Source organism: Acartia tonsa, chromosome 9 (genome assembly GCF_053477335.1).
Source record: "Acartia tonsa isolate MP-2025a chromosome 9, ASM5347733v1, whole genome shotgun sequence".
In the NCBI taxonomy this organism is placed as follows: Eukaryota; Metazoa; Arthropoda; class Copepoda; order Calanoida; family Acartiidae; genus Acartia; species Acartia tonsa.
This window is the reverse complement of record NC_137268.1, coordinates 27,867,733-27,893,168: the sequence shown is the minus strand read 5'-3', so window position 1 is coordinate 27,893,168 and position 25,436 is coordinate 27,867,733. Positions and strand designations below refer to the sequence as shown.

The 25,436-nt window shown below is 30.7% G+C and overlaps 1 protein-coding gene across 1 annotated transcript in view; it reads left to right on the top strand.

Annotated features, from left to right (window-relative positions):
* The window catches only part of LOC145328679 (uncharacterized), a 44,150-nt gene that overhangs the window by 11,602 nt on the left and 7,112 nt on the right, over nucleotides 1-25,436 (top strand). Inside the window, exons 2-3 of the mRNA XM_080172465.1 lie at nucleotides 11,044-11,110; nucleotides 24,205-24,231. Of these exons, the coding sequence (XP_080028591.1) occupies nucleotides 11,050-11,110; nucleotides 24,205-24,231 (88 nt within the window). The 5' untranslated portion in view covers nucleotides 11,044-11,049. The remainder of the gene's footprint in view (nucleotides 1-11,043; nucleotides 11,111-24,204; nucleotides 24,232-25,436) is intronic.

Genomic DNA, 25,436 nt, shown 5'->3' with positions numbered 1-25,436 from the left:
ATTTGCATAAGCTGAACATAAATGTATTTTTTGTTGCTTTGAAAAAATTGTGTAAAAAAATCTGGAAAATCATCAAAACTGAAAAGAAATTTTTCACTACCTTTTTTAAAAATGGCATAAATCCGCCAAAAATGAATATTTTTTAAAAATTTCTTTTCTAGCTGTCTACTTACAGCCATTATTAATTCCTAGGATAGATAAAAGTCGATTTTAAATTTTTTGGATGTCCCGATTTTTTTTCAAAAGATCCCACTGTGACATCCCACGATATAAATCTAATAAAACAGGTTTATGTTATTATATATTTGGATTTTGCTTCTTATTTTATGAGTTTAAATGAAATTTACTTGATAAAATAAGAGCACAAAGTTCAATGCTGCACTTTGTATAACTAATTACAAAGTAAAATCTTCCAAATAAGGTCGCAGAAATATCCCGCAAGCGAAGAAACTATATAATTTTTTTCCAGTATGGCTTCGAAATCTATTGATATCCGATGGATTACAACCTTTTCTCAGCTATATTGAAAAATCATGTATAGCATCGTACTATAGACAATTTTACACGAATATTAAAATAAAATCATAAAATTTTAACTATTTTTATAAGCCCATATGCCTTTGGTCCATAGATTTAATTTTTCATTTAAATCTCCGCGAAAAGCTGTCTATGATACGATGCGATAAATAACTATTTCCATTTTATTTCTGTTTTGAAATAGCAGGTATCAAAAAAGACATGGAACTAAATTGACATTAGGGTTGGGCCGGATATCCGGTGTGGCCGGATATCCGGCCGGATATCCGGCCATTTTCAATATCCGGCCGGATACCGGATATTGAAACTATCCGGCCGGATATCCGGCAATATAATCCTTTATATTTTACTACTAAAATCTCTGTTTTTTTTATCTTAAATGGCTGTAATTTTCTTATTATTGAAGCTAGAAGAACAATTTTTTCTGAATATGTTCATCTTTATGTAAATTTTATATTAGAAATATCAAAACATAAATTTTGGCGGTGGCAGCAGTACTTGGCAGCTGCCAGCCGCAAACCGACGGTTGGCAGGTAAACGGCAACAGATTTTATGAAATTGGAATATGTCATGAAGATATATAAAAAAAAGCCTAAGTTTAAAATTTTAAATCTTCAAGTTAAAATTTGCGATCATATGAACTGTTTAAAGATTTCTGGAGACCTGGAGGTTCAGGACTTGCAGGATTATACCTGGAACCTAAAATCGACTTGAACACCTATATTACATATGAGGATGTACGACTATAGGATATTTTAGTATTAGATTACATGAAATGCTTTGTTTAAGTAAAAAAATATTTTTACTTTTTACCTGAATGACCTTACCAGATTTGGCATCCTGTGCTCGCCAGGAAGGAGGTATTAAAAAAATTTCAACTCTCATTTATGTGTCATACACATATTTCAAAAGTCACTCAGTTATAGCCCTCTACCTTTTATACACAGAAAATGGGATAGAAAAAAACAGAGGGGGGGGGGGGCAGGCATTGAACGCCACCTCCCCGCTCATCCTCCAACCGTTAGGGGTTGATATTACAGATTGAGTAATAGTTAATTAGATTTATTTGCTAAGAAGAAAGATCATTTAATAGTTACCTAATTTTTAAGTTTTAACCTTAATTTTATCCTATTATATAACGTAGTAAGCTTTTTTTGTCTGTAGCGAAGGATCTCGCTAACCGCTGAACCGATATGGTTCTCCTTTAGAGTGAAGCTTCTTATAGGTCTTAGGGTGGTTTTAGACTGTTTAATTTTTATAAATAAAAACTCGTTGTAAGGTTTTAAGTTATTTTTCTGCACTTTCATGTCCCTTCTGATATCCCTAGATACTAGGGACCAGCCGCTAGTATAATATAAAACACCAGTTTATGAAGAAATTTTTTTGCGGGTATAGTCCCTTTTGTGGTAACGCCTCTTAAGGAGCGATTATTTGTATTTTCACAGTAGCTTTCCTCCTATTTCTAGCCCCTCGCGGGGGACTCTAACTTTGCGGGGCTAATAACCTAACCCTGCGGGACAATCACCTAACCAAATATAACCTAAACTAACCAAAAAGAACATAATAAAATAATTTTAAAAATACAACGAATCGCCCCTTAAGGTGCGTTGCCACGAAAGGGGCTTTATCCTTTTTTGATACTTAAATATGCAGTAATTTGGCCGGTTATCCGGCCGGATATCCGGTAATTTGGCCGGATAACCGGATATCCGGCGTTGACTGGATATCCGGCCGGATACCGGATATCCGGCATTTGATATTAGCCGGATATCCGGTATCCGGTATCCGGCCAAAAAAATATCCGGCCCAACCCTAATTGACATACTGTAAATTTAAATTGTTGGTGAAAAGATTATGGTACATAGTTTTCACCAATCAATCAGTATTTCAAACAAAAACTATTAATGACTTTTATTGGGGACCTGTGTAATTTACAGTTAATTGTCCCCTTCATCTTTGTAATATAGGGTCTATTAATGCAACTGACAATTCATCTATAGCTTCCACTATAATTATTCAATAGATTCCTGAAAGCTTCTTGATAGCCCTATAATTTGGTCAGCTTGTGTATTGTAAAACCAATAATTTAGATCTTTTCATTTATGAGGAAATAATATTTAAGAATAATTGCAACAACGGCCTACAAAGTTTCCCCCCTTTGAAATTGATAATTTTCCTTATATTTTATTAATGAAATTAATACTTTTTTTATAGGCCAATCCATACAAATCTGCTAAATTCTTTAGTATCAAATGAATTGTTGATTGTTTCCCAAACAAAGTTACCAACACAAAATTTTTAAATTCTAATATCTGTCATAGCTATAAACAAAATGTATTTTTCCTTCATATAAACTCTGGATAAAAATCCATAGCTTAACCATGCAAACTCAGTATTGTTGAAGGTGAACTACCAGGGGGATAGCAAAAGTTTTAATTTTATGAAAAAAAATATAAACTTCATTATTAAACATTTTATGAATAACTAAGTATAAAAGTATAAATGAATAGTTAATTTCTAACGCTTAAAATAATTATAAATACAACAGGAAATCCTCTATTAAGTATACCATTGAATTATAGAATCAAAAGTTATTTGTATTTAAAAGCATTGAATTCAACAGTTCTTGCATTTTATTTGTAGCAAAACTATTCTATAATTCATCATCTTTCTGTCCACCGTCAGTCCGTAACACTATCGAATAAATGAGATTTACTCAGTTGCTACCAATGCTAGACCTCTGATTTTCTTATCATTATGTAACGCATTTAAGTATATTATATCTGTGTCAGTCCAACTGCTTTAAAACAGATTTTTAGCCGCTTTTATCTTTATATGGTATACCGATCCTTTGTATCAAAAGTAGATTCCCTGTCGACGGTCGTTCTATGTAATTTTTGCGATTTTAGATCTACCTTTCTTTATATCTTTATATCTATCTCTTTCTATTTTTTCCCTCTTAGTTATTATCCAAAATTCAATTAATCCATTTCTTTCTCACCTTGTTTTTCATCTTAAAAACTTAATCTAAAACTATTATTTTTACGATGACCAAAACCTGGGAGATATTTTATATACATTTAATTTTATAATAAAATTTTTCACATTATCATACTTGTGTGAAATTCCAACTTTGGTGGCTGGTGAAATTCTCTCTCTATCTCTCATAAACCCCCTAAATATCATTATCCATGTTTTATCTTTTCATTACAAAAGTTACAAAACATGATCATCAAAATTGGTCCTCATATTTTTTGCAGAACTTATTTGAATATAAATTTTCATTGACTCTTCTTGAACCCTTGGGATGAAGATACAAAAACAAATTCGCAATTTTTCCCATATTTAAAATATTCACCAAGACAATTATGTCCACAACATTGGTTATCTAAAAAAGGGATAAGAAAAGGGCCGATTAATTAATGTATAATACTCAATAATATCCCTTCTAGAGCTTACAAATCCCAACCATCAAAATTCAATTTATGTTCAAAAAGTTGTTAAGCCAATGAATAAGAAAACGTTATTATAAAAGATTGGGTACTAGTGTAATAAACAGAACAATGTCCCCTTCCTAATTTAATTAATTTTGAATTTAAATGATTAACTTTGCTGTAATACAATTTACTTTTTACAGATTTTTAAACATTACAATGTAATATATTCCTAGTTTCAAGTTTTTTTTTACCTTATATACATCTTTGTTTACCTACTTAATCGAGCTCTTTCAAATCTTATTTGGATTTTTCATTACAAGATTCTAAAAACTGGGTTTTTTTTAATTTAAATTATATTTTATTATATTATTTTTCCAGTTTGGCTTCGAAACCGATTAATGTCCACTGGATTAAATCCGGTTCGGTTTCTGAAAAATCTTGTATAGCATTGCTGCGATAAATAACTATTATTTATTTTTTAAATTCAAAATCAAGATTCTAAAAATGCAAGCTGTTCAAAATTTAGCATTACAAATTACAATTTTTTTAAATATTCGTTTTTATTGTTAACATTCTATTGTGTTTTCAAATAAAGCATATTTTTAAAAGCGAAGCTTTTCTATATTTTGGTCTGTCCCTAATGGACAGTTCTTTTTATTAATTTAGAAGTGTTAGAATTGTAATTTAGATTTTTGACTGGGTTTAATTATACCTATACGATTTAGGAAGCGAAGCAACTCTATAATATTTCTCAGAAAGTCTGTACGTCCATTAAAAACACGATAATTTTACGACAGAAACATTTTGTATGACACAGTAATCCTATTCATATGAATTTCTTACCCACATGCAAACTGTAAAACAAACACTTTTTTTGGTATGTTTATTTTTGCTGCACGACTCATGGGCATAACCGACTTTGTTTTATTGTTAAGATTTTGAATCAAATATATAGGCATAACATCCTCAGTTTGGAAAAATATACTCATATCAAAATAATACAATTAAACTTTGACTTGTAAGAATATGTATATAAAAAAAAATAATAGGGCTGTTCATATTTCTGCCAGTTTAAATAAAAAAGCCAAATAAAAGTCGGGCATATCGATTATATTCACTTATAATGATATAAGATATAAACAAGACTATGGGTAATAGATACAATACACTAGATCAAAATACCTTGTGGTTTGATTTGAGCTTTGACTTCCATAAAAATTGAATATATGAGTTCATGCATAAATATCAAAATAGAGTTGGTTTCCTCTCCATAAAAAAATATAAGCTTATATGTTATGGATCTCTATACTGAATTTTCTGTATGAAAGTAAGCATTTTATTAAAAAAATGAATTGCTACGCAAAATCGACCTTATAATTACTGGCTAAAAGATACAGAGGAGCACTAATGCATAAAAGCAATTAATGTATTTCACTTGTTCATCTAATGTTTAAATTTCATGCAATATGTAAATATTGACCAAGAATAAAATTATGCATAAAATATTTTTTAAAATGATATTAACTTCTTACCAATAATATGGCTATTTTCAGGGGGACGCTATTTAATCCTTTTATCTTTGTTGATTTTTCTAAGGAGGGTGGTAGTACCTTCCCCCAAAATAGTTATAAACCTTCTAATGACCTATGAGAAGCTACCCTGTAAAGGAGAACCATATCGGTTCAGTGGTTAGCGAGATCCTTCGGTACAAACAAACAGACACACTGACAAACAAACATCCTGTTACTTTATTATAAGGATAATGTTTTTCAAGCAACTGAACCTAAGATTTGCAGAATATAGTCCATGTGTAAAAAGTTAACATTGAACATATAATCATGAAATCCTTTATTTCATCAATTATTCTTTCTCAATTCTAGAGAAAATAATAAATTTTGTATAAAAAAGAAAATTATGAAAATTAACCTCTCTCTGTGTTTATATACATAATATAAAATTATATCTTTAATTTAGACGTAGAGGTAATATTCTCATTTTTTGTGATGATTCCCTAGACCAATTAGCCAATACACAGTGAATTTGATTAATTATTGATTAATATAGATAATTTTACTTTTGTCTTCTAATCCATTAATTACCTAAAAAAGATACAAATTATAAGTCATTATAAATTCAAGGAAGGGAGGGGCGGTAGGGGGTATGGCAGGTTCAGTGGTAAAATTAAAGAAAATCTTTTAAACTTTGCATTTAAAAATTAAAGACTTAATTTGACTTGACATCTGTAAAAGCTACAGGCAACAAATATAAAAATGAAGACTTGTTTTCAAATCTGGTATCTGCTTAAAGATCACATGAAATTTGGAGTTATTCCAATACGTCAGACTACTTATATGGTTTTTATTGATCGTTTCAATTTTTTTGTATTTTATTTAAAAACTTGTTTATCTTAAAATTCATTTGCGTGCTCAAGATTTATTATCGATCCGAAAACCACAAACATACTAAAAAATGGATTATCATTTTATCGCCAGAAGATCGGATACACCTCCTACTAAATCTACAGACTTAAAAGTGAAAAAAGGTGGTTAACTTTTTAAACCTTGTTACCCTATTGTCTCTTTAAGGGTGTGCTTCAGGAGGGTGTACAACACCCATTTCTAGGGGGTGTAGAGATGAGTACACCTAATTTTACTGGGGGGGGGGGGGCACACCCACCTTCTACACGCCTCTGTGTTTAAATAGTTGATGTAATCTTTTTATCTATCAATGAAAAAAGTTATACTGCCTACTTTGTCCTACCTATCAAACTTGTTTTAAAAATTAATTAAAATAGACATATAGACTTTTTTGTTAATAATGAATAATTCTCACCTTTATCGACACGACAATCTTAACTCGTTACAACTCCTTCTTTGTTTGAATTTGCTGAAAATAAATATTTAAAAGTCGGTACTTTCACATGGTTAGGCCCCCCCAACAATAGCAAATCATATCAAATAAAACTACCCCATATTTTTAATTTATTTACAAATATAAGGAAGGTGGAGGGTTATCAGCGCTCAACAAGTATTTTGTGTGAACGCACCCAGCGTATACCAATAATGAAATTAATTCGAAAAAATCCCGAAACCTATACGTGATTTTCAGCTGTCGTTGGGGGGCAACACCTAGTAGAATTGACGACCTTTTTATCTGCCCACCAAATATTGTTTTAGATCTATTTCGCTTGTTGGCAATACCTTTCTCCTGAAAAGCACCAAGAAGTTTGTAGACAATTTTGAGACAATATGTTTTGTCATTGTATTCATAAGAGATAGGTTGGACAACTCACGATTTCTAAATAAAAACATAAACATTGATTTTAGTTCCATAGCTACTCTATATTATGAGTTTTTGTTTGTCTTCTCTAAACCTTCCATACAAGAACGCAAACAAATCCTTTTAAATCTCAGATCTATTATCAAGGAGGGAGGTGACATTGGGCTGTTTATTGCATAGTACCTAAAGATTTATAATACCTTCATCTTTTTTGTTATCTTAACAACTTAGGGAACTTTTTAATGATTTTTGATTGGTTGGTTTATTAAAATGAGTGTCCAAACGTTTCAACCACTAATTGTAATGTAAAGAAGAGGTGTAATGAAATGTATTATTTTTGGGGATGTATATTGATTTATCGGCTAATATGTTCGTTTTGTTAACATTGCATCCAATACTATATATTTCAGCTAGAAACCAATATCTACCATTAACTATCAATAATAACAAAATAATGGTTTGCTTTTGTCTAAAAAATGCTTTGCTTGCTCTGAACAAATTTAACCTTGTTAAGATATCCATCTGAACATGATTTTTCGCAATAAAAATTCTTTTTGTTTTCGGCACACTCCTTCCATTATTTTTGTTGGGGGTTAATGATAGAAAATAATCTCTCAAATTCTTAGCGATCTAAAGGGATAACAATAGCCGAAAAAATGCTATACATCCCCAATGATGATACACAAAATTGCCCCTTCTTATATTAAAAATTAGTGGTTGAAATGTTTGAACACTCAACTTAATGAATCAACCAATCACAATTCATTAAGTCCCCAAAGTTGTTACTCCAACGAATAAGAAAATGTCATTTTAAAGCTTTGGGGACTAGCGTAATAAACAGCCCATTATCTTATTTTCTCTGCAAATTCTACTCTTAGTATTTCAACTGTTTCAATTCAAAGCCTTAAATAATTGGAAATCTGATTGTTTTTTTCTTCCATAGCTATATCCCTATATCCTAGGTCATTATTGCAATATTTCACCTTCAAACTCATATCATTTTAAACTCACGGATTTTGGGATAGTCAAATGTAAAACCTTCTGATTGATTTTTGTTAAAAATGTAAATCTTTTATATATTATTTGGTTTGATTTTACTAGGGAGGGAGGGGCAATTGGACTTCAAATTATAATGGTCCTCAAAACATTTATTATATATTGATGGGTTAGTACAAACTAACAATGTCTAAACTTTTTCACCATTTGTTCATATTTAATCCCAACGAATTAAGTTTTTGCTTTACCTAATGTAACAATTATAATAACACTAAAAAATGTGTTAATGTTGCATGCTAAGACAAAAACACTTATAATAATGTTCGTTCAAGCCAAACAATTTTATATACCTTGACCTTACCCTGCGGGAATTTACTTTTTAGATACCTTATTCTTTTAAGAAATGTGTTGAAAAATGCACTTGATAAATGATATCATTCAACTAACAACCGTTTTATAACATGACATTAGTTTGAATATTCTCAAATAAAAAGTATTGCATTTTGATTTTAATTACACGCACCTGACTAAGTAGCATTGTTAAACTTTTGTATGTTAATTAATTCTTGAAAATATTTCAGCACCTAAATTGACATAAAATAAAAATAAGTTATAGCCCCCTCAAAACTAACTAAAATTTAACAAGGTACATCTCTCCCCTAGGGGAACTCAGGAAGGGAGGGAACATTGGGCTGTTTATTACACTAGTCCCAAAAGTTTAATAATAACGTTTTCTTATTCGTTGTGCCCATTTTGGGGATTAGTTCATTAAAGTGAATGTTCAAACATAATTGTAATCACAGAATAGTTAATTTTATGTATCATCATTAGGGATATACATTAATTTATTGACCATTGTCTTATCTCTTTTGATGCTTAAAGGGAACCCCATTTACACGCTAGAGAATTAGGGATAGAACAACAAAAAATAATATTTCTCAAACATTTTACCTGTGGCAGCTGGTAGATATTGAGTAGAAGCAATGGTTATAGAATAGTTTAATTATCTTTGTCCTCTCCCTCCCTGCGCTCAAGGCCACGAGACCATGAAAACAATTTTGAAACGATCCATCCCTTTTTTGTCTAAACATAATTTAGGTTTTATATTCATCCAAATGGGATAGGTGTTAAAATTAGGAATTTATAGTTTTTAGGTATTTTAAATATTTAAATTTCCTTAAGAAGAAATACAGACGGACAAAGGTTAAATAATTTTACTATGTAATTGAAGGTGCTCTGTAATTCATGTTTACCGTACGACCGGACAATTTTCTACGAATATGAAAACTAAACAGGTTTTAATCTTAAACATTTTTATTTTAATTACCGTTGAAAGCTGTCTATAATACGATGCCATAAATAACTAAACATCCTCGTAATATACAGTAATTACATGAGGGGTTAAGTTTTTTATTTATATACAGGAACATTATATAATTAGGTATGAAGCAATATTCTTAAATTACATACATCATTCAAATGAGCTAAAAATAAAATTTTAAAGCATATTTCTAACTTATTGATATAATAAGTTTCAAACTCTTAGATATCTAAATGAATTAATAATTTCCTTAGACAATTCATGACCCAAAGTTGGTTATTTTAATCAAATTGTGATTTGTTAGTTTAATATATGGCAGTGTCCAAACTTTTCAACCAATACTCTTGAACGACAGTTAGGGTTTATCGCTCATTGTCTTTTCCCTTACTTATGTGGATTAGAGTATAGACGTAATCACATTTATGCTTTAGTTATAGAGCAGCATCGCTGCAATCAGACAATTTGACAAAGGGGATAGAAAATGACTTACATATTTAATATTATTAGGTCAAAAACCTGGCGTGACCTTGTCCACGTGACCTAAACATCAATGGATCTACAGGGATAAGACAATGGTCGAATAAATTGATGTACATAAAAAACAAAATTATCATTACTATAGATTACAATTAGTGGTTGAAACGTTTTGACACTCAACTTAATGAACCAACCAATTAAAATTCAACCAAGTCCCCAAAGTTGTTTAGCCGACGAACAAGATAATGCGTAAAAATACTGGTTATAATAAAAGACTTTTTACGCATAATTATAACAAATGAATGACAAGAAGGCGTGTTTGCCCTCGGCAATTTGATATCAAAGCCGTCCAATTAGTCCAAAAATTTAAGCATGACCTAAGAATTAACATATTTTATCAAAGATGCTCATTAACCAAATAAAACAGTAATCTAATCGATCTATAATTACTTGGATGTTGCACCAAATTTTCATGTACTCTGAGAAACTAAAACTTCCAACTGGCTAAAAAAACGATACTCTCATCCACCCCTTTACCCCATCCCCTAATTCTTTTACTGGAGAAACAAAATGACCAATAAATGAGTTCCATATTAGCAACCCAAATTGGAGACAAAATTTCCTTTGTCAATATATCCACGTAATTTATATCCATTAAAATAGTAAACAAAAAAGATTAATGAAAGGACTGACAAAGATTAAATTACAAATTGAAAATGTAATTTTAATCAGCATGTTTGAATTTGTAGAGGCATACTCTAACCTTGCGGGTGCTAACTGTGCAGGGTTTTCACTAACCTTAACAAATAAGATTCAGAAATACGTTTATATAGAATATTTTATAAAACGCCATATTTTTGTAGGGGAATGGGGTAAATCTAATATTTTTTTTTTTAAATTAGGGAAGGGAGTAATAACTACTACTCCACCCTTTTTTAAAAATCTATATTAATTTCTGCAATTACCCTATAGTAATGATTATTATTTTTTTTTTAGGAAACGATGTCTGGAAAAGCTTATTTGGTGGTGGCCCTCGTCTGTCTATCTGTCTATACTACACAGGGTAAGCTTTATATTTGTCCATCTGTCTCTTCATTTCATTGGGCTGTTTTATGACACTAGTCTCCAAAGTTTTATAATAACGCTTTTTTATTCGTTGACTTAATATCTTTGGAGGATTTAGTAAATTTTGATTGGTTGGTTAATAAAGTTGAATGTTCCAGCGATTCAACCACTAATTCTGATCTACAGAAGGTGTGTCATCATTGGGGATGCACATCAATTTAACGGCTATTGCTTTATCCCTTTAGATCCCTTTAGAAACAGTCTGAAAGCTAAACCAATGTCGCTCTACCTTATTATTATTATTATCTCCTCCACCATCCCAAGAAAATTTACCCAGAGAAAAAAAATATCTTCTTATTATTTAATTACTGAACCAATTTTGTTCTCAGTGCTAGGTAAGCTTTACATAGGTGCATGGATGATTTTAGGTTATTTTATTCTATGATTTGCGTCTTAGGATGGTTATTAGGTTATTTATCTATCCTTATAATAAAGAGCCCCTAGATGCTAGGGCTCAGCCGCAATATTTACTAAAAGAAATACTTAAAATAGTCCTTTTTTAATTCTTTCTGTATATAAAGTGTTACTGTTTTCAAGTTTTAACTAAAAATATGAAAAATATATGATATTTTTAAAGTATAAAACCTTTTTCTAAATCATATACTTAATGTCTTCATTTTTAACTACATATTCTTAAACCTTTATCCTGGTAATCTATAATACAAAGTAGCTTGATGTCTGTCCGTCCGTCCCTTAAGATCTCGGTAACCACTGAACCGATTGGATTCTACTTTTCAGGGTATATACCTATTGGTCCTGTTGTGGTTTTAAGCTATTTTCTTGGAAGGTGGGTCAATCCCAACCCCCCAAAAAATGAAAATTTCCCCCTCCCCCCCCCCAAAAAAAGCAGCACCAGATTTTTTTTTTGATTTTTTTTAAAATTACCTCATGAGGCAAAGCCCTTAGAGGCTAGAGGGGAAGCCGCTAGTTGTAATAGTAAAGTAAGAATTTAAACTACAAATTGGATGATTACTATGATATTTAATGCCAAAATGCAAAATTCAAAGTTTTTGCTTTTTTTTACTTGATCACTCACCTATTAACTCAAGGTTATTTAACATATATTTTATATGATAATTTAAGTTAATTTCCTTAAAAGTTCAGTAATGTGCAATACAGAAATCTAAAGGGATAAGATAATGGATAATAGATTGATGTACATCCCCAATTATGATTCAAATATTACCTATTCTGTAGGTTACAATTGTTGGAAGAGACGTTTTGACACTCAACTTAATAAACCAACCAATTAAAATTCTATAAAAGTCCCCAAAGTTGTCAAGCCAACAAATAAGAAAACATTATTATAAAACTTTGGATACCAGTGTAATAAACAACTCAATGTCCCCACCCTCCCTGTGTGCAATCAGCATTTTTTATCCTTGAAATTGGGAACATTAAAGATCATTATGGAAGTAAATGACTGGGTTCAATTTTCAGATTTATTTCAAGCTAAATATCACACTTGATTCTATACCTCTTCTAGCATATAATTGTATGATTGAACTATTATGAAATGGCGCTAGGAACTATTTATGAGGAAAGAACAGTAATGGGTGATTTATACAGCTTAAATACAGGAAGATGCAATACATTTAGTATTTTTTAGCTTTTTTAAGGCCCACTAATGATGGGCCTTCATTAAGGAAAAATATTAACATTATTAATTTTTTTAAGTCAATATTGTTCAAAGTTTAATTTTAAGTAAAATAGTTTTAAAAAGATATTTCTTTTATTAGGTCAATCCCACAAAGATTCTAAAAATCATAAAAATTCAGCATTTATCAACATAAAATTATGATGACAAATAGTGATGAATATGTATATACTTCGACGTCTCTGGGAGAGGGGGGGGGGGTTGTTTTTTTTTTCTTTAGTCGATGATATTGTATTCTGCTGATATTCATATTTGAGATAATGGGTATATGTAATGGATTTATTGTTACTTGGATCTTACACCAGATTTTCATGTTCTATATCTCATTCCCTCCTCTCCTACTGGAAAAATGGCCCTACCAATAAATGCGAGGGGATATTGCAACCTAAATTGACGACATTTTTTCTCCTGTCATAATATCCACGTATATTCTACATCGATTGTTTATGTGCTAGTAGTTGAGATGGAACGTTACAAAATAATCAGAACCGGATGATTTACAAAGAATATTCTAGGGATATAAATTCGGAAAACTAAATGAAACCATAGATAGATCAGGGATCTAAAGGGATAAGACAATGAACGAAAAATTGATGTACATCACCAATGATGATACGCCTTCTATAGATTGCAATTAGTGGTTAAAACGTTTGGACATCAAAATTCAGAAAACGTCACCCAAAGTTGATAAGCTAACTAGTAAGAAAACGTTAACATGAAACTTTTGAGACTAGTGTATTAAACAGCCCACTATCCCCTCCCTCCCCACAGACTTCAGATTGTTTAGAGCAAATATATCCCTTTCTACGTTATGAATTTGTAGTAAAGGATGTGAACCCGCTAATTGTGTGTATGTATACTCTAGTACTCTAAGTATCATTGTAGTTTCCTTTAAAACAACAATATATTTGTTCATAGGTAAAACAACGCTAGAAAAATAAATAGGCTAATTTTAGTGTTTAGAATGCCCAAATATGCCAAAAGTCAGAGAGTTTATTACACAAGTCCCCAAAGTTTTGCAATTACGTTTTCTTATTCTTTGACGTCATTTTTTTCCGACATTTTGTCGAGCTTCACTTTTCATGAATTTTGATTGGAAGGTTTTTTAAATTAAGTGTCCATACGTTTCAACCAATACTTTTAATCTACTGAAGGGGTAATATTGTGTATCATCATTGGGAATATGCAGTAATTTATCACTGTCTACATAAGCTTAATATAAATTAAGAAAACTTTTATATTCTCGTTAAGGAATCTAAGCTCTATAGAAACACATTATGTTTTTTTTAAATGGTTGGATGTTGCATCGAGTTTTTTAGCGCTTTACCGTGTAACACAATACACTTTTAAGGCTCATTCTAATTCACAGCTAAATTACATTTTAAATGCACAAAAATGCATTTCTTAATATCGCTTAATTTTTATGACACCTTTAGGGAAATAGTTTGTAAACAATCATAACTGTTTCCACAGATAGCGAAGTAACGACAAGAAAACTGTATTTTAGCTTAAAAATAGGGCTCGAAGGCCGCGCGTTAGCCGTCTTGGGGTGTCCAAGCTTTTTGATTTGGGGGGGGGGGGTGAGATTTAAAATTAAAATTTTTTTGGGGGGGGTGTAGTTTTTACCTATTACCTTGGACGTCCTAACAGCCGTCTATAAGAATAAGAAAAAATTACTTTTTATAATTTTAACAATCAAATCAATCAAGTCTAAAAATAGCCCAAATATGGCATAAATAATTTTCAAAGCATCCAAACGGGCTTAAATTTGAGGCTTAGTCACGGCTGATGTGCGACTGCCGAGCCCTGCTTAAAAGGAACAGTGAATTATAAAGCAGTAGAAATATCAAACTAGGTGTGTGGGTAGGTGTCTATTGCTTGGATAAGGGATAAGGGATAAAGGGATAAGACAATGGCCTATAAACTAATGTACATCCCCCAAAACTAACCCTTTGAAGATTACAATTAGTGTTTGAAAGGTTTGGACACTCAACTAAATTAATCAAAATTGAATAAAAGTCTCCAAGCTTGGTAAGATAACGAATAAGAAAACGTTATTATAAGACTTTGGGGACTAGTGTAATAAACAGCCCAATTTCTCCTTCCTCCCGGTTTCTACGGTCTATTAAAAGATATTTTGTAGAGCTTGTATGCTTTATGAGTTAATATCAGACAATCAGATTGTACAGACACTCCTTTATTATAAAGTAACCATGTAACTAAAAACATGTTTTAAACAAGGATGACAACATCCATAAAAGCAAAGCTCTAGAATAAGATGGAAGGACAAACAAACAATACCTTTTGTAGAGGTTAATAAGCAAAACATTTATCAGTAAGTCTAAATAAAATTTTACATAAGTTTGTTGCAAAATTAAGGATGAAGTATTGCAAGAATTTGATTATAGAACCTCGCTTTTAATTTGTACCTTGTTGTTCTATGAATCAATAAAATTAGATAAATAGGATAATTATGTTATATAAAATTTTGTTGTCAAACAGTTACAAAAATCTGCACTATTTCAATAGACGTTATGGTAATATTATAGAGTTGCTATGCTATAGGAATCATCACGCAAAGGTTTATATCTATAGGATAATTTTAACATATCTAAATTGACGAAAAAAGGTAACCATTACAGAAGTACGGAGTGACCAACCCTATTTATAGAAAAGCTTTGCTTTTAAAGAGAAATACGCCTTACTTTTTGTAATTATTAACAACCCATACCTTATCTTATGTCCATCTAGTACGTACAAAACCCAGGGATCTAAAGGGATAAGACAAAGGCGAATAAATTTATGTTCAACCTTAATGATGATGCACAAAATTATCCCTTTTCTAGCTCACAATTAGTGATTGAAACGTTTGGAAAGTCAACTAAATGAACCAAACAATCAAAAAAATAAAGTCCCCAAAGTTGCTCAACTAATAAATAAGAAAATGTTATTATAAAACTTTGGGGACTAGTTTAATAAACAGCCCCTAGTTCCCTCCCTCCCTGTACACAACCACACCTTAATTTTAAACTTTGTATTTTACAAGATTATTTATCACATACCTATCTTAAAACATCTTGTTACCAACCACACCTTAGTTCAAACTTTCTAAAAATTTATTTCTGTATTTTACAACATTATTTAACACATGTCCTCAGGGAGGGAGGGGCCATTGGGCTGTTTATTACTATAATCCTCAAAGTTTAATAATAACGTTTTCTTAAATGTTGCTGAGCAACTTTGGAGACTTTATAGGATTTTGATTGGTTGTGCTATTAAGTTAGTAACCCAACGTTTCAACCACTAATTGTAACCTACAGGAGGATTATTTTGTGTATCATCATTGTGGATGTGCATTAATTTATTGACCTTTGTCTTATCGATTTAGATCGGCCCTGTAACCAACCACACCTTAATTGAAATTAAAACTTTCTAAAAATTATTTCTGTATTTTACAAGATTCAAAAATGATTTCTCTCCATCGTTTTCTTATACATCTGTTTCTATGCAATTTAAAAACGTTTTTTTATATCTTACTTTGTTGCAAGACTGTAATAAAATGCTATGAGAAAATGTGATTTTCTCAGCTACTATTTAAGATATGAAGCTGATGTTTTGTGTATATTCCTTTTATCAATGAGCACTCATTTAAATTGTTTCGTCAAGTGGTCGTTCAGTAATACTATTAACCCTATGAAAAAAATGAATTTGAATTAGAAAATTTGGATTTCTTATCCTCTATTTATTTTTTTGTGGAGATTTATTTTGCTAATTGGTATTCAGTCTGCTGTTTTTATTTCTGTCGGTCCGTCTGTAATGCCTCGGGATAAGTCATATACTCAAAAATGACTTCTGTCCGTCCGTTTGTATTCACTTGCTGTTTGACTGTTTTGTCTTAAGCTGCGCCATTGATGAATACATCTCATACTTTTTTTTGAATTTTTTGTACATTTAATGATCTCCAATTTTTAAATATTAATGCTGAATATAATTAATACGCCTTAAATTTGACATTTTATTTCTTTCTGTATTTTACAAAAAAAAATAATCTTCAAATTAATGCCCAAAACTTCGTTTTATCATTATCAATCAATCAATTTCAAGTTTTTAGTAACATGGCTCTTTCAAATTAGACATTAATTTCACCTTTAAACCTATAGGGATAACACAATGGCTGATAAATTTATGTACATCCCCAATGATGATTCCTCTTCTGTAGATTACAATTAGTGGTTAAAAAGATTGGGCACTTAACTTAATATTCCAACCAATCTAAATCAATTTAAGTCCCCAAAGTTATTAAGCCAACGAATTAGAAAAAAGTTATTCTAAAACTTTGGGGACTAGTGTAATAAACAGCCCAATGTCCCCTCCTTTCCTATCTTTCAACTCACAAGCATTTAGAGTAATCATAAAATTTTAAAACACCAGGCTTAAATTCGTAAATAGAACATTATAAAACTATTCTGGGATTCATGTAAAGCTTCCCTAAAATGGAGAGCTAAATCAATTCAATAGTTGCAAACTCAAACAAAAATTCTTTTTATTTAAAAACTAGCGGCTACGCTCTTAAAGGCATTTAAAGACGGTAAGAAGCATAAGTTCAATTTTAGTTTCCAAAGAAATTTTTAAATTTTAAAAGAGGATAGATGTACCTTCCCGTTAAATAGTTAGATACCTTCCCTTGACCTATAAAAAGCGTCAATGCTGTAACGAATAATTAATTTTATATCGTAACAGCCCGACATAAATACAGAGGGTAACATCTCATAAAGAGACATAAGATTTATTTGTATTACGGAAAAGATCTTGAAAATGTATAATTCTTTCAAGGAAAGACAAGACGCACATTTTAATCAATATGAAAAAAAATAAGCTTTTTTACTTCTCTTTATAAAATTTAGTTTAACTTAAAAATTAATACAAAATTTAATATTTTTCAAAACTTTTCTTTGTATTTCACAATTTAGAATTTTTTGACACGAAAAAATGAATTATATTGACACAATCTCCATCTTTTATCTGTGTTTTACATTTTTAGTAGCGAAGCTACTCTATAATTCACTATGTCCGTCCGTCAGTCCGTCAGTCAGTCCGTCCGTCAGTCAGTCCGTAACGCTATGGGGGAAATGGGATTTACTCAGCTCCTATAAAAGATAGGATTCTGAAATTTTTTGACAACATTCCCATCATTAAGGAGCACAATTAACTATAAAACATCAATGGCGGTCGGACGGCTTTTTAGCAGGTTTTAGGCTATTTTTTTAATTTTGCACATTTTCCCCCATATCTTTGGTGTTTATGGTCCGATTTTCAAAATTTTTTCAGTTAAAAATATCAAAATTAAATTTTCCGTCGTTTGGAGAAAACAATAATGACGGTCAGACTGCCTTTTTGCAGGTTTTTGGCTATTTTTATATTTTTTACATTTTCTCCCATATCTTTGGTGTTTATGATCCGATTTTCAAAATTTTTTCAGTTATACATATCAAAATCAAATTTCACATTGTTTGAAGAAAACAACTTTGACAGTCAGACTACCTTTTTGTAGGTTTTTGGCTATTTTATATTTTTTACATTTTCCCCCATATCTTTGGTGTTTTTAGTCCGATTTTCAAAATTTTTTCAGTTAAAAATATCAAAATTAAAATTTCCGTCATTTGGAGAAAACAATAATGACGGTCAGACTGCCTTTTTGCAGGTTTCTGGCTATTTTTATATTTTTTACATTTTCCCACATATCTTTAATGTTTTTAGTCCGAAAAGATATCAAAATTAAATTTCACGTCGTTTGAAGAAACAACCATGACGGTCAGTCCCATCCACAAAATTTTGTGCTTCGCTACGTATGGATGTTGTCATCCTTGTTTTAAATATATTTAAAATATTTCTAAAACGCAGTAGTGTCAATCTTATTTTAATCTTTTAAAGGCCAATCTTTAAAAGCAGCAGGGGGAAATTTTTGATTTCGCCTACGGCTGAAAAAAACCTAATGCGCATTTGAAAGGTTGTATTAGTGGCAACAGATATTTAGAAGAATAACTCATTTTAACCACCCACTCATTCCCCCCCCCCCCCACGCGTTTTCAATTATTTCCAATTGGTATTTAAGCCCAGAGAGAGAGGGGACAATGGGCTGTTTATTACACCAGTTCCCAAAGTTTTATAATAATGTTTTCTTATTCGTTTGCTGAAGAACTTTGGGGACTTTAATGAATTTGATTGGTTGATTCATTAAGTTGAGTGTGCAAACATTTTATCAACCACTAATTTTAATCCACTGAATGGGTGAATTTGTGTATCATCATTAGGGAAATACTTTAATTTATCAGCCATTGTCTTATCCCTTAAGATCAATTTGGTGAGCTTAATAGGGAATCTGATTATTACATCAACATAAAACACTGTCATATTAAAAATACAGATTAGTTATTATATTATTGTTGGGCGATATGTCGACGATGATATCTTTACCTTGTGAAAAGCGACTGGATTTTCTTATGGAATGTTTAATCATTCAAATCCGATTTTAATCTTATTTTAAGTCTGGCTGTAAGATTATGGATGTATTACTTCATGGATCTTACACCAGATTTTCATTTCATGTTCTCTAATAAATTGAAATTTGCAGTGGGCTAAAATAAAAATTCCTCTCTTCCACCTCATCTACCCCATCCCATCCCCTGCTACTGGATGAAATAACTGACAAATAAATAATTCTGAGTTAGCAATCTAAATTTTTTCGTGTTTCATAATATCCACGTATATTCTACATCTATTTGTGAGATACGCTTTTTAAAGCTATTATATTAATCAATTTAAGATATTTTATTTGTACTATTTTCTTTAATGGTAAAGAATTTTTTCTTATGCATAACCTTGCATGCATAACAACCTATAAAGTCTTTATGGGTGTTGTCATCCTTGTAGAGACTAAAGACTAAAAAAACTACGGAATCCCGTTAGAGACATTGATATATGTTAATTTTAATAGTTGTAATTATCCATCTCTTGCGCATAATTAGGGATTTTAGATAGGGGCAATTACAAACTACTTGTTAAAACACTATCAATTGAGCATGGTTTTTTTTGTGTTCATTAAAGTCTATTAACGACTTGATATAATTATAATCTATGGAATAGACTATATAAATACTGCATTATTTTAAATCCAAAACATAGATATAATCTAGATGCAACTGTCTAAATCAACCAATAGGAAAACAATGGAGGATCAATCCCGCCATATTATTAGTTAGAAAGTGATGATAACTTAAACGCATGAATAGAGAGGTATCGTTTTATTCAAACAAACCAACTTAACTCAAAAGGAAAGTTACAGAGTTTTTTAATATGATAGGTTCAAAAAGATATAGTTTAAACAGTTTAAAATGAATTTAAAAAAAAACTTTAGCTGACTTGCTTTACAATTATTTTCAATAATATTTCTTCTTTCCTACTAGACAGAGTATAGGCTCATATAAGGGGCTTGGCTTGGGCAAAAAAAATAAGTTTCCTTCATTTTTACATTTTTTGTAGCGATGTAACTATTTATTCATGGTAAATATGTTTGTCTAAATATGATTTTTTTGTTAAACTTCTTGGAAATTATAATGACTTTTTATTAGTAAGTTCTGACACTTTACAAGAGTTATTGTACGATTTCCCTTCCTTCCTATTTAAGAGATTAGCTGTTATGGATGTTGTCATCCTTGTTTTAATAAAAAATATGCAAATATTCAACAAACTAAATTTGCAAAATATGTTAAAAGTCTGTGTCGCCTCTTTGTATGTTAACAAGATAGAGTGCAAAAACTTCTTTTCAGTTTTAAAAAATAAAATAACTAAGCTTATTAAGAAATAAAACAAGGATACCAACATACGTAAAAGCGAAACTCTAAAATCAGAAGGAAGGACAAACAAAGGAATCATCATGCAAAGTTTGAATAATAAAATAATTGAATATAGAAAAAAAACATGAAACATTTAGAAACTTTGAATATATTTCTTCTTGTTTTAGAATATTCAGCATATTATTTTATACGACCTTCTTTAGATGATAATATTTCTGTCTATTATAAATCAAAATCCTTTTAGAATTTTAATCTGCTTTTTAGGCATCGACGACGTGTCTAGGGGGAAAGAAATATATAGAGATTTAAATTAGTTTTAATCAAATAATATGTTTGCTTGAAATAATTATCCTAAAGTAAATCCTTATATAAAAGTAACAGGATCTCTGTGTGTCTGTCTGTGCCGAAGGATCTCGCTTATAGCTGAACCGATACGGTTCTCCTTTACAGTGTAGCTTATCATATAGGTCATGGGAAGGTTTATACTTAAATTAGGAGATGGTTTCACCAACCATCTCTAAAAAAATTCCTAATCTATAATTTTTTTCCTTTTCCTTTTAAAGGGCTTCTAAGAGGCTTCTAAGGGCGTAGCCGCTAGCCATAGGTTCTAAACATAAAAAAAACATGTAAATTTTATAGTTTAATATCTTTCCTTTGCTACATGATATGTATAATATGAATAAAATTAACCTGGTAGGAGCTTAAAAGGTTAATTTTGTTTGGCTTTGTTTTTCCCTTCAGGATATTATTTGGTCATGAAAAGGGTCATATTAATAGTATGTCATTTTAGGCTCGGCGTTTATACAAAAAAGCTAAAATGTTAAAATAAAGATCAGCCAGTTTATTTTATTCGACTGCAATGAAATTTTATATTGACATATACATTATACAAAAATGTAAAAAAAATGTACATTTAAGGGAGAATTATCATAGAAAAAGCAAATATTGGTATTAAGTGTAAAAGACATTGCCCCCCTCAAAATTTTTAAAAATACATTCGATTACCCATCTTAAACCTTTGCAATAAAAAGCTTAGACGCCCCTTCTCATTTCAATAAAATGAAGGTTTACAAAGTTTGAGGGGGGGAAACACTCCTTTACCCACACCCTATAACAAACTTTGCCTAACACAGAAACTAAGTAATTGAACTTTTATCTATTCTATCAAAATTAAACAGTTTTAAAGTTACTGGTAAAGACTGCTGAATGATAATATGTTACAGTTTAATATGAAGTCAATACAAGAGACATATAAAGGTCCATTCAAACATATATAAAGGTCAAAGCTAAGATTTTATAATAATACACTTCTAGGCTGGTGCTTTAGACATTGTAATCCTTAGAGGTTACACAATACCGACTACCGATGTCTAAGTATAACTGTTTCTCTCTACCAAGGGATCTTGTCAACCACTGGACCGATATAGTTCTCCTTTACATTAAAGCTTCTTATAGGTCCTGTGAATGTTTATAACTATAGGGAGGGGGGGGGGGGGTTACCACTAAATTATAGATGCCTCTAGGGGTCCTTCAGAAGTTCAGGGTGGGAAAGTCGTGGTAAAATGAAACCGTATCGGTTCAGTGGTTAGATAGAGATCCTTTTTCTTTATCATATGGATTATTGAGAAACGGACGCTAAAACATATTTGCGGCTATAATTACCTTGATATAGACCAGCTGTGTAGCTAAATGTAGATAGGTTGCTGTTACTGAAGTAACACTATAAAGGACTTTAGAATCCTTACTTTATAATGACATGCTTTATTACTACTATTGATTCATTCATATCAGGGCAGATATCAGGAATCTAAAGGGATAAGACAATGGCCGATAAATTGTTGTACATCCCTAATGATGATACACAAAATTACCCCTTGTGTATATTAAAATAAATGATTCAAACGTTTAAACACTTGAACTTAAAGAATCAATTAAACAAATTCTACTAAAGTCCCCAAAGTTGTTAAGCCAACAAATAAGAAAACTGTATTATTAAACTTTGGGACTTGTGTAATAAACAACTTGAGTTTAAGTCGACTTTAGACCTTTCTTTTTAACTTTTTATACCTCTGATATCTACATAGATTATGTCAAATTGAAATGAAATAAAGTTTTTACACAAATGTTACTTGATTCAAAATGATTAAAATAGTCAGTGTTAAAAGGGGGATATTAGACTGTTTATAATAACATTTTCTTATTCGTTGGCTTAACAACTTTGAGGACTTTTATTAACTTTTGATTTGTTCGTTTATGAAGCTGAGTTACCCAACCTTTCAACCAATAATTGCAATTTACAGAAGGGGTAATTTTGTATTTTACCATTTGGGATGAACATCAATTTATCAGCCATTGTCTTATCCCTTCAGATCCCTGGTTACAACTAAGTGTGTCTCAGAGTGTCTTTGATTTTTATAAATAAGCAACCGTTACTCAATTTATATTAGGTTTATTATTATTATTATTATCCTGAGTTGATTCAGATTGGCCATTGTTATTAGCCAGGGTTACAGGATAGGACAGTGGATTGGCAATATCACTTTAGATTAAAATTTTTAAAAAAAATATACAAAATGAAGAATATTTATGCGTTACGTAGCAAAACTACTCTATTACTAGAGCATTTATAATATGTCCAATCGTTTTTCCAACCATTTTTCGTCGCCTGTACTTTGTCTGTGGATTATTTTTTCACTTAACATTACAGTTTAGTGTATGACGTGAAACTGTTTAACCCTATTCCGGGAGGGCGTCCAATTAATTCCAGTTTAGAGGGGCAGGGGCGTTAAAGGCTCTGATCCCTCTTATCTTGGAAAATATAAGAGATATCAAGACAAACTATAAAGCCAAATTGTCAATATTAAAATCGAGGAAGATTGAAATTAACGTACTTTGCCATTCAAAATAGCGAAAACGGTAGAAAACCATTAAATAAGGTTTCTAAAATATTTCGTTTAAATATCGTAACCTTGTTATTATTTCACTTCTTATGGACATTTGTTTTGATATTGGACTTAAAAACTAAAAATTATTCTATCTACTTTTCCCTTTTTTCCATAATATTGTTTTTTTTACTTATGCAATTATGTCTTAAGGATACTTAATCAAAATGAAAATTTAATTTTCTGGCTCACTGCATATGTCAATTTTACTTGTCTACTACTTAGTTCAAGATATACAATAGACTAAGATACTAGCATATAAAGTAAATTTATAAATTTAGGTCTGTCGGAACTATAAGATCTCAATAATGATGAACAAAATTACCCCTTCTGTAGATAACTTTATTGGTTTTAAAGTTTGGACAATACTAGTTTGAAACTCAGTTCACTGCCCAAACTTTTCAACAAATTATTTATATCCGAAAAAGAAGTATTTTTTTATATTTAAGGATGTAAAGCAATGATCGTTCATTGTCTTATCCCTTAAGGTCTCTGGGTAAATTACATTATAGAAATCCCTATACATTAATTCTAGTTCTAATTTATCTAAATAAAATTAATAATTTTGTTATTATTTCAGGTATGCCGCAGAGAGGAAATGATATTGGTAAGTTTTATTTTCTTTTTATAGAATGGTCCTATTGATTTTAAACTTTCCTTAAAACATAAAGTTTTTTGTTAGTGCGTCTTTATCCAAGCCTTTTAGGCTAAAAAGTTCAACTGATTTTAAAAACTTTAAAAGCTAATCATTTTTGACAGTGCCTTGTTTTTATATTACTTAAGTTTAGGTTAGGTTGTATTAAGTACTTGCCCCTGGAGGGTTAGTGCACAACCATTATAGGCCATAAAGGGTTAGGGCCCACCCCAGTGTTTATATAAAAAAAGGAAAACTATTTAAAAATAAAATTTTACTCAAAGCTTAGAAATTTATTTAATTTGATCTAATATATCAAATAACTTAATTTATTTGAGTTTAAATATTTTCTATTGTCTATTGTATTATGAATGATGTCATCCTTGTATAAACTAAAATTAGATACAATAATGTATTCATTCTTTTCATCTTAAATTTGTTTAAGAACAATTGGCGAAATATTTTGAAGGTTAAGGTCAAGGAAATCCTGTATGATTAGATCAACTTATAAAGGCTAGAAACAAGTTTTTTTTAAATACTAAACTATGGGTGGTGTATTAATTTACCCACAAACCTTTATTCAAGGATAGGACAATGAATGATAAATTGATTTTAATCCTTGGTAAAGAAACAAAATTTAAGATTTTCTCTTCTGTACAACAAAATAATTAGTGGAAAAGTTTGGACATCAAAGTTTTTAAGAGCATGTGTTATAAAACTTTAGGAACCAGTAGAGTTTAAAATCCAATGTCCCCTCCCTCCCGGTTTTCTAACAAATTAGATTTAACTTATTCATAATAGTTTCCAATTAGTGGTTAAATTTCAAGTAACTTTTTTAGATTTATTTGTTTTGTTCTTTAAACTCGCAGCTGATATACATTTTAATAGCATTGGGACAAGGATTTTTTCATTCAACCACCAAACACATTTTATGTAAAACCACCACCCTCCCCAGAGAGACAAAAATAAAAAAACGCCGCCTCCGGACATTTTGCAATTAGCTAAAAAAATAACTAACAACATCTATCGGCGAAAAAAATATTTTTGGTAAATAGCTGATTTTAAGATAGATTGAAAAGAAACAATTTTACGTGTCCCTAGAGGCCTCTAGAGGCGTAGCCTAGCCGCTAGTATCATAATAAAGTAACAGGATTTTTATCTGTCTGTTTGTTTGTTTG